The sequence below is a fragment of the Pelmatolapia mariae genome, linkage group LG4, assembly GCF_036321145.2.
Source record: "Pelmatolapia mariae isolate MD_Pm_ZW linkage group LG4, Pm_UMD_F_2, whole genome shotgun sequence".
Classification (NCBI taxonomy): Eukaryota; Metazoa; Chordata; class Actinopteri; order Cichliformes; family Cichlidae; genus Pelmatolapia; species Pelmatolapia mariae.
In genome coordinates, this window is record NC_086230.1 from 6906677 (window position 1) to 6917612 (window position 10936).

Genomic DNA, 10936 nt, shown 5'->3' on the forward strand with positions numbered 1-10936 from the left:
TTTTAGAGAATTTTAGTGGATCAATCTAACAAATATTTTGGCCTGCTGTCTGTATAATCAATTCTGGTGAGAGAAATTGTAATATTAATGGGTGCCGCTTGCTAGCCAAGGCGTTCTTGCTAGCGTTACCTGATAAGCTAGCACTCTATGCTCAGCCGTGTGTGGTCACTTGTTTCTTTAAAAAAAACAAAAAAAGAACAACAACATGTGAGCAGACAAAAAGATATTGTTGGAGCTTTAAAAGAGTGCTTTACAACCCAATAAATAAGTGGTGTCACCGTGGCTACATTCATCGCATTTTATCCAGCCTATGGTTAGTTTTAATGCTATGCTAAGCTAAACAAGCAGGTAGCTACATTCGGTTTAGCTTACAGTCATGAAAGTAGTACACCTTTCTTAAAATGAACTTTCATAAAATGAGTGTAAACATTTACTTCCCAGAATTTGCACCTTTCCAGTTAAGACTCCATGAGAGGTTGCAGTGCTAGCTGTTTAGTTGGCACTGATGATTTTTTTGTCCTCCTTCTGTTTCCGTAGCATACTCCACGCCAGGCACCACAGCTCCCAACAGGTTTGTCGGCATCGGATCACGGGACAACAACTTTCTGAACATCCCGCAGCAGACACAGGTAGGAGTTACACTGATATACTGGCAGTTTTTCTCACTTTGTAGGAGAGTGAGGAGGAAACTCAGTTGTTTTCGCTGCAATTACTGGTCAAACTCTGGAAACTTATTAACTGCGTGGATGTACGCCAAAATATTTCTTATTCCCTCACTGCCTGAAACCTGCTGCACGGTTTCCTCCACCTCTTCTCTCGCACCATCCCACAGCTCGCCATCAATGTGTGCATTTGTACATCTGTATTTTACAGTACGTGTGTGGTTTACCATATGCGCTCAACTGTTTATTTGGCACATATGGAGCCTACCCTTCAGGCTCCTTTACTCACAGCATTTTTTTCTTCCTCTTGCTTCCTTTCCTTTCCCTCCTCTTGCCCCCCCCCCCTTTTTTTTTTCCTACTTCACTTTCTCCGTCTTTTTAGCTTTACCGCACTTTGCTCACTCTCTGCCTTTTACTTTCTCCTTCTCTCACCTTCTTTCTTCCTCCCCTTCACCACCCTGCACCTCATTCATGTGCCTCCTCCATTACCACCAGTACTTTTCTCATTAATGTCCAACCACACCCGCCTGGAGCCAGCTCAGCTCCACTCGTCGACACATGGAAACCATCTGAAACTGCTTTGCTGATCTCCTCCCTTGTTTCTCTGCCCTCTGTTCTCTCTCTTTTCTCCCTTTCCATTTCTGCCCCTCCGCTCATTATACTCCGCTCTTTACCCTTCATTGCTTCACTGTTCATCTCTTTTTGTTCCATCACTTCATAAACGTCTTCTTTGCTGATCAAATGTTTACTTTCCTTAACTCTAAGTTGTTTCTATTTTCTTGGAAGTGGAACTTTGCACACACCATGTGGTCAAATTGTGTGGACACGCGAACATCACATACAAACTGTATTTAATTGTTAAACATCAGGTTCAAGATCCGTGGGTATTAATCTGCTCCTCTAACTGCCTCCGCTCTTTAACCACAAGGCCATTATTGTGAGTTAAAGCACTGAATTTAGGCAATAAAGACTTGCAGTCAGGGTTCCCCTTAACGCCAAGTGAAGTTAATTCACATTAAAACTATTTCTTCATGGATCTGGCTCTGTGTGTAGCAGAATATCGGATTCCCCAAACTGTTGCCAACACATTGTTGTCAAAAATATTACTTACCGCTATGTCTTTGGTTTCATTAGGCCTAAACCATAAAAACATTAAAAAAATATAGCACCAAGAACACAAATGTATTTGGACAGAGGTAACCAAATACTTCTGGCTATGTGTCTCATAGAAAAGTTGAGATGTTCTGTACCGACTAGGACAAATTGTCTGAAATATGGTTTTACTTTTCAATGCGTAGCTAAAACACACACGGCACCAACTGTTTACACGTGTCTCTGCAGTGACATGAAAAGATTAATGGTCCACTTTAAAACTAAAAGATCAATTACAAAACAAAGATCCTCTCAAAAACGAGCCTGTGGCAGCTAAGGACCAGCGGTGGGCTTTGTCCTCCCTCTAGTGGCAAACGTTGGGTGCTACATCCAGGCGAGACGAGAAACTAGATACCAGCAGGGCAAGGCGAGAGGGGAAATGGAGGGAACAGAGCAACAGAGAGTTTCGGCCCCTATAGAAGTCACGTCCTGGCCGTCTCGTTACCCCCGGCAACCAGACATGATGTCATAGCCAGTTGATCTTGAATTTGAGAAGGGGTTGCTCGAGAGGGGGGCAGGAAAGAAAAGAGGGTGGTCACTGTCTGCTGCCAAGGATTTAGTGGGAGTGTTCACGGGAGATAGATGGATTGTGTGTGTCTGTAAGCACATACACAGAGGGACAGAGAGCCAGAGTAACTAAGAAGGGAGAAGTTACAATGCCCAAGGCCTGCTGGGACCGTGCCCAAGGGGAGTAGGGTAGCTGAGAAGGGCAGGAGGCAGGAGGGAGGCAGGGGGGGTATTCATGCGACCTGTTAGAGTCAAACAAAACAAAAGGCTGCTTCCCTGGAGGCGCAGAGTAGTTTCCAAGGCTTGACTTCTAGAATGTTGGTGCACCAGCCCACAGTGCCAGATCCTGGAGGCCAAGCAGGGCAGCCAACAACAGTGGCGGTGACCCATTTCTGCTCCTTGCTCATGCTGAGGAGAAGAAAACTCAACGTGAAGAAGGCGCAAGTGACACAGAGCGCCAGACTGCTATCTCCCTGCTGCTGCTTGGCTATTAGGAGCTATTAACTACTCAGCCAAATTCAAGACATACTGTACTTCTCTCCAGAAATGAACAGACTCGATGGTAATAAGCTGGGCTAGAGGCCCAGATGACAGTTCTGTCATTCACTGTATTTAAAAACTAGAGGAACCCCCTGAAGCCAAAAGCCAACACGGTGTGCAGACATTTTCAGAAACCATTTGTGGTGCAGTTGCTCTTTGGATGGTCATTCTTTATACAGCTATACCCTGGTGACAGGTGTGGCTACAGGCATTGTTTTCAGGTTGATCATCCATGCTCAGAGGTGAAGGTCACAGCAACCTCATGTGAGAAAACACCTTTAATTTGGCAGGAATGTTCACTTAGACTAAAGGATGAACTGATTCGGATTTGGTGCAAATTTGTGTATTTACTCAAATTATGACAAACTTTCACACCAGTGTGTTAGAATAAAAGATGATAGCATTTCATAACAAACAGGTTAAAGGATATCATCATATTTTCTTCAAACACATTTATGGGCATTATTGGCGCCATAACTAAGAAACAGAGAGAAGATTGTGGTGATGTTTAGCATTTGGTAGGAGGCTGAAATGACTGCACTAACCTTTGGTGGCCAACAGTAAAGAGTCAGACACGCAGGTAAACTGCAGCTTCACTGGTTGGTGGAAGCATGCAGCTGCAAAGTGGTAATCCCAGTTTATTTTGAACAAACACAGTGGGTCACATTTTGTGCAGGAATGCATAAAGTTTATTTAAGCTGTTTACTATTTTTGTCACTAATCTCATCCCGTCTTTCCCTCTCTATTCTTTTTCAGTCTTGGTTCCTCTGACAAGATCTGTGTGCAAACCAGCAACTAGAATTCTTTCTTTACAATCAGAAATAGAAAAACAACAACAAAAAAACACAAAAAGAACCAGAGAAACAACCCGCAGGATAATAATTGTCCTCCAACCAACCCACCGACTGGCCCTGACAGTATGTCTCACCTGATACAAAATGTAACCAGGCAACGCAGGAAATTATAACAGCATGACGCTTTTAGTGGAACTCTGGACTTATTTACACACAGTCAGAGGCAGGACCCGTTTCAAGCAAAGATGGATACGTTGAAAGACGAGTAGATGGACAAGAGGATGCCGGGATGACAGGGAGAAGGGGGGGTAAGGGGACAGCAGCAGCAAGGAGGCATCTCTCCTCAAACCACCGAACCAGCACAGCAGCGCAGGAGGAACCTGAGGATGAAAAGCCGTCGGCTTCTCCTACTTTATAAAGACGCATTGTGTAACAAATGGCTTAGAAAAATCAGTTGTCTAACAAATACAAATTCAAGTCACAGTCTAATCAAAGCAATTCGGTTTCCAGGGAAAGCTGCAGTCCACGCTCCTGTGATGTCTGTCATCACTCAAAACAAAATCCAAATGACCAATGTTTCTATCCTTCTGAATGACCTAAAATAGCCCCTTTCACCCTACTACTAACTAGTGACCATGCCAAAACTTGATTAAGGGTTGCACTACAAGCTGAATCAATTAACACTAATCTTAAAGATGTGCACTATTTACCTACAAGGCATGGGAGGTAAACCAGACTTGCCTATTTTACAAATTTTAAAGAGGAAACAAACCCGAGGTACAAGAAGCCTTCACACGTCCTCAACCCCGATCTTTCAGTTCGACAGATCATTGGCCTCCGCTCACTCTCATGTCTCCCCGCATGACACACATTCAGAACAATCACTCAGTCTGTGCCATGACCACAGCATGTATGAAAACACACACAAACACACACATACACACACACGTGCCCAGTCTCACATTTAGGTTGTAGTATTTATAGGTGGTGGTGTTGTGTTATTTCATTCTTATTTTTTTTAAGCCCAGTGAAGTCTTTCTACCTTAATTAGATATCCAAACATTGTGCACACACAGACACACACACACACTGAAAATCACAGTGTGACTATATAATTACTGACAGCTTCACAGCTACAGGCAGCAGCTATTGGTTCCCAATTTGCCCTTATGTAATGTAGATGAATGATTTTATTATCTCTCGTGTGTTCTCTTATTTGAATTTATTCCTTTTTTGGATTTGTACTATTTTATAATTGTTTTGTATTTGAATGACAGCACCTTAAAGAGAAACACAGTCAGAAGCGGTATGTTGAAGCAGTGGAGACAGGGTGGTTAGCTAACCCAGATCAAGTAGTGCTTGCAAAAACATTTGGGAAATATGCTTATTTGCTTTTTTTTCCAGGGAGTTGAGATGAGGGGATTGGCACCACTACATCATACAGCTGGTTGGCTTAGCTGAGGTTAGCTGGCTTGGTTCTGTCCAAAGGTAATAAAACCACCAAACCTGCACCCCCAGTGACTGTTTTGATTATATGATGATTTTATATGGATGTATCCATATAGAACATGAGCAGTTTTAAGAGGGTTTAAGACCCGAAACCCGTTTGCTCATTTTTTTTAGGAATGTTCAAATCAACTCTGCGACAGTTTAGACGGCAGCTCAGGTGTTTTGTAGCTTTGGAATGTAGTGTCATGTGGAAACACCGTTACTGTGAGAATCCTAGAAAGAACAAAGCATTTGAAAGTAATCCACTGGGTAACTAGTGTTGATTGCATATGTTAAGTCGAGCTTTTTGGCAGTTGGACATCATAAGCTAACTGTGGCTTTGACTTAAAACCCAGGAACACAGGGTAGCCGCATGCAAAAGCATGACTGCTTCACTAGAAATTCAGCCAGAGTTTATATCAATGAAGACTTCAGTTTAGCGATTGAGACCATGAATTCATTACAAAAGTACTTCTTGAGGTCAGAAATGAAGTGATACGGAGGATCGTTTCCTCATAGACTTGGATACAATCAGATTTCATTTTGCAAACAGAGGAGTCGCCCCCTGCTGGCCATTAGAAAAAGCCCAGGTTTTCAGCACTTCCGCTCTGGCCTCACTTTCCACCAGAGGTGGAGCATATATTTCCTTAGTTGCCACTTCACTTTGCTTTTATCCTGATTCTATTACATTGGAACTACCCTGACTAATTCAATTTTATTTAATTTTATTTATATAACGCCAAATCGCAATGCTAATTGCCTCAAGGTGCTGAATATTTTAAGGTAAAGACCCTGCAATAATACAGAGAAAACCCCAGTAATCACATGACCCCTGTGAGCAAGTGCTTGGTGACATTTGGAAGGAAAAACTCCCCTTTAACAGGAAGAAACCTCCAGCAGAACCAGGAAACTGCTGCGACTGTTTGGGGTGAAGGGAGTAAGATTCACAGGAATGCGGGGACCCTCGTTACCTTTGAACAGAGCCAGGCTAGCTGCTTCATGTGAAGGTGACCTAATTGGTAGCTAGCTGCGGCGCCATATCAACACGAGTGGCATGAATCTTCTCAAACGTCCATCAAACAAGCATATTTTCCAAAGAGTTGTTTTCCATTGACGCGGTTCGCTCGCTCTCAGTGCCAGATGAACGTCTCCTGTAGGACAACACAATCCAGGGTTTTGACAATCACAGGAAGCTAATTTTTCTGGGAGATCGCCTGCTCGGCCGTAACGGTCAGGGGAAGAAGACAAAATAGTCGCGCCTACTATTTGGATCCAGGTACAGCTAGTGGCTGCTGGTGGGGATGTACGAGTGATAGAAAACAGATCTGAGGAGGGAAGGTTGCTGAAGATGGGACCCAGAGTTAAGGAGAGAGTAGCTCTTCTTTCTGTCTCCCTAAAGTTTACCCTGTTGTTTACACTCCCAGACGAGCCGCTGCTCCAAGAGCAGAGGGGGCCACACTGCGGAGCAAAATGAATATGTGACATATCTGGCTGTTTTTGGAGAGAGGGGACGAGAGCCGAGGCTTAGCAGTAGGACGGATCACGGGTGTGCCCGTTTAAACGCCGGTGCACAGGATCAGGTAAAGGCTGCTTGTTAGTGTTGGATATAGCATTCCCACAACACACACTTACACACACACACACGCACCAGCACTCCCCCTGAGCTATGGTGAATGGAAGAGCCCTTATAGATCAAAAAAACTGCACTAATACAATCATGCCAGCCAACCTTATCAGACTTTTTTTTGTAATGGTTACAATAGATCGACCACCACTTAGTATTGCAAATCAGTGGATGTATTACTGGGATGGAATCACACTTGCAGAGCACAGATCGCCACTTCTTTAAAAAAAAAACAATCTCCACACAGACTTACGAAGACCACTCACTACTAACACGTCCCCCGTGCCCGACTGAATTCAAAGGGAAGTCTTAAAGATAGACAATCTGAGGAGGCCTTTATGCTTTCAATCATTATCTAGAACTATATAAAGAATCAACCCACAAATTTAGCCCTACTAAAAAGCTAATCACCCATCCAACCTCACAAAATAACTGGACTGCCTGGCCACGTTCTTCACTGCAGGGAAAAGCGCGACATAGCTGGCCAATCGATGGCGATCATCTCATCAGCTTCGTAGAGAGATCTAGCTCCGCTGAGTAAGACATTAACGACGGCTAAAGGTGATTTCTTTTCTAATCTATGGAAGTGCCTCTGTATTCCCATTATGCAATTTGTCAAACATGAATTCAGGTTCTTTTTCTCACATATAAGCTATAGTGAATGGTGGAAAAAAAACATTTATGTCAGTAGGGGGAGAAAAAAACACGGTGACAGCTCACTAGATAATCACAAGCATCTTTATATATAATACACATATATATTTATAGATATATACTTTTTTTATTTGCAAGATAAGCTCTGTGGCAGTCTAGTTATTTTTTGAAGCATGGCGTACATCGCACAGTCATAGGATGCATCTCAGAAAAAAAACACACACACAGAAAAAGCTGATTTGAGCTAAAGTACCAGTTTGTAAACCCGCTCACACCCGCGTTACAGGACATAAAGCTAAAGGACGGCAAACGCAACAGTAGATACATAGACAACAAGTGATGATGACGTAGTTGAGGTTAAAAAAAAGATAAAGCAGATTAGGTTTTGTTGTTTTCTTTCGTGTCTTGATGGGAAGTATTGTTCTTGAAACTAAATGATGTATGTTGATTGAGCCATGTGCAATGCCTTGGTAGAGGAATTGTGTTTGTTTGTTAGCGATTGTTTGAGGGTGTCACACAAAAAGAGGGAAACCCTCTTCTTTTTTCTTTGTTTTATCTTTTTTTGGGGGGGAGGGGATTTTGTTTGTTTTAAAGTCCACCTGCTCCGGGACTCTAAATATGAGAGCAGCGAGAAAAAAAAAATCCCAGTCTTTGTAAGTAAGTTTGGGGAAATTATTTTACATTTTTTTGTTCATTTTTAAAAACAAAAAACTTCATTTCTATTCATTTGTTTTCAAAAACCGTGGGAGGGCTGAAGGAACAATTTTGCAACTCGTAAAATATATATCACTATGAAAACTGGTGCTTTCGTAAAAGAATAAAGTACATTCAGTCTCTATTATACATAAATAATAATAAACAAGAACTAAGTGTTATCATAAAAAAGCAAATTTTAGGAAAATGTGCGTTATTCTATTTCTCTTTTTGTATTTACCGAGGGAGGGGGGCGGGGGGGTGAGAGGTTCATTGTAGGACAAAAGGCATTTTTCCTCCCCGAACTTTATCGCCACTGCAGGACAAAAAAACAGGGAAAAAATGATAATCACATCAGATCTTGTGTTTTTGTTTTTTTTTCTTCCTTTTTTTCTCCATCATGTTGTGTCCAACACATCTAGCGTGGGACAAAGACAAGATCTTCCCCATTTTTGGGAGATGCACAAGTACGGATTCCCCAGTCTAAACCACCAATGATGACGTCCATAGAAATTAAAGAAAATGTTTATTTTATTTTGGTTTTTTTAATGTAAATGTCTACTTGTTTAAAAAAAGAAAGAAAGAAAGAGGGAATTAGCGGCCTCTGTCTGGCTGGGGGGGGGTGCTGTCATCAATTTACCAACAATGTGAACCCTACCCCCCTATCCCAACCCTCCACACACACATGCACACACACACACACACGCACACACCACCATCCTCCCCCAATCCCCTTCCCCGCTGTAAATGATTATAAATATTTGTTTGGTGATGTAGTGTTATAGACTCAGAGCATCTTTAAAGGTTGTCCCTAAAAAGTGCCTTTTGTTCACAGATTCCATCTTGTAATCCTGAGTGCCCATCTCAAAAAAAAATCCCCTCCTTCATGCTTCTTCTGTATCTTTCTCTTCCTATTCTTCAGAGCTTTTTCAAGCAGTATACATAGTACTAAAGGAAATTGGTGTGATTTAGTTCCTCTTTTTATTGTTGAATTATTAAGAAAAGACGTAAAAAAAAAAGACAAAACCTAAAAAAAAAAAAAAAAGAATATTTTCTGTCTTGCTTCTCTTCCTCTGTATCTTGTCGTCTGTCTATCTTGGACACTGGAGTAGTCTGTAGCCGCGTACCCTTCTCCCACTTCCTTCCCCCCTCCTTCCTTTTCTCCCTTTTCTCTGAACGGCGGGGTTAAAAAAAAAAGAAGAAGAATACGCAAAGGTTTTTTTTTTTTCTTTTGTTGTCTGAGCAGAATGCAGTTAGCTCACATGTTATTCTTGTCTGTACGCTTCACATTGTATTACCATACCCATCTTCTTCAGCTTCTCCATTCAAACAGCTAATGTAAGTGAACAAGTTACACCACAGGGCTCTGGGCTGTGCTGAGGACAAGGGCACAGGATTTAAAAAAAAGAAAGAAAGGTGGAGGGATAAAAGCACGAGGAATGTGATACTGGGCTTTAGGCGAGGGTGGTGACCAGCAGGACTGCTAGTGTAGGCAGGTTTGTTCGTTTGCAGGTTTCCTTGTTTCTGTTTTTTAATTGAATTTGAAATTTTTTTATTATTTCGTCTTGATGGACGATGCATTATGACCTGGTTATGCATCTTGAAAACGAGTGAATGAGAACAGCTCTTGTAAAGAGAAGAAAAAAACATGAAAAATGACTCAAAGCACCTTAAAAACAGAGCGGTGCCACAGCACAGAGACTGAGATTCAGCACAATCCTTACAAAATGTGACTTATCGATCCATCACTATCCACCAAAGTCATGTGGTTCCAAATCCTGTAAACATTAGATGTAAGCACCGTGAGGTTCCACCAGCAAAATCGAGAGAAAGGAAGAAAAAAAAAAGTATATGCAACGTTTAAATGTCTTTTTTTTGCGTTAAGCGAATGAAGCCAGCAGCAGTATTATCAGCGAAGCCTTGACGAGTGAAAGCGCCATAGCTGAGAAGCCATATCAGAGACAAACAGGTCACACAGCAGAGCGAGTGTGTGTGAATGTGTATGTGTGTGTGTGTGTGCTTTAGTCGAGAGGCGGGCGTCTGCAGTATCCGACCCCTGCACCGTTCAAGAGCCCAGTCGGACCCTGTGGCCCAACCGTCAGCATGTTTCACTTTTAAGTTTTCCTCGCTCAGTTTCTATCACTGTTTTAAGGATGCTGTTTAGCGATATAGTGACTGAGCTCCCAAGCTAGACTAACCCCGCCACACCCTGAACCCCGCCCACCACAAGTGCCCCTCCCCCTCCTTCCCCTCTGTCAGAGCCGCGTCCCATCCTCAGACACACCTCCCAGAGCCCATGGTGAAATGCATGTGTTAATTACAGTTTCTTTTCCATAATAATAATAAAAAAACAGTTTGAAAAGAGCAACACCTTTACTTGATTGAATAAAAGGATGTTCTTGACTGTATCCTGCCTGTGTCGCCTGTCTTTATTACCGTGTCCTCGTCAGTGCTGCAAGAGGAGAAACACTCTGAACAGAAATGCTGTGTAACTGCCTGCTGGGACTGATGAGCTGAGGGAAACTGATACCACACATGCATCTACTAGGAGGCCGAGGGGTAGCACTGGTGGCTGGCAGGTTTTTGGAAACCAGATGTGACCAGATGTGATGCTGAGTAACAACTCCTACTGTAGTATGAATTGGGTAACAACCAAAATTTACAGAGCAGAGCTGTTCTAGGACTGAGCCCATAAACTCAACAGGAAGATGTTTGCAGAGGTCGGGGCCGTTTTCCAAAGATTTTGTAAGAGTCGGGGTCAGATTTACTAACACGTTGTTCCAGCTCAAACTGGGCTTCTGTTTAAAATAAAAATACTGATT

General features: G+C 42.5%; 1 protein-coding gene across 15 annotated transcripts in view; it reads left to right on the forward strand.

Moving 5' to 3' along the window:
- Positions 1–10522, forward strand: part of nfixb (nuclear factor I/Xb) — a 137596-nt gene extending 127074 nt beyond the window's left edge. For all 15 annotated transcript variants that reach the window (XM_063471237.2, XM_063471228.1, XM_063471238.1 and 12 more), the window contains 2 exons: positions 538–629; positions 3618–10522. In XM_063471237.2, coding sequence (XP_063327307.1) covers positions 538–629; positions 3618–3632 — 107 coding nt within the window. In that variant the 3' untranslated portion in view covers positions 3633–10522. The remainder of the gene's footprint in view (positions 1–537; positions 630–3617) is intronic.
- Positions 10523–10936: the final 414 nt, after the last annotated feature.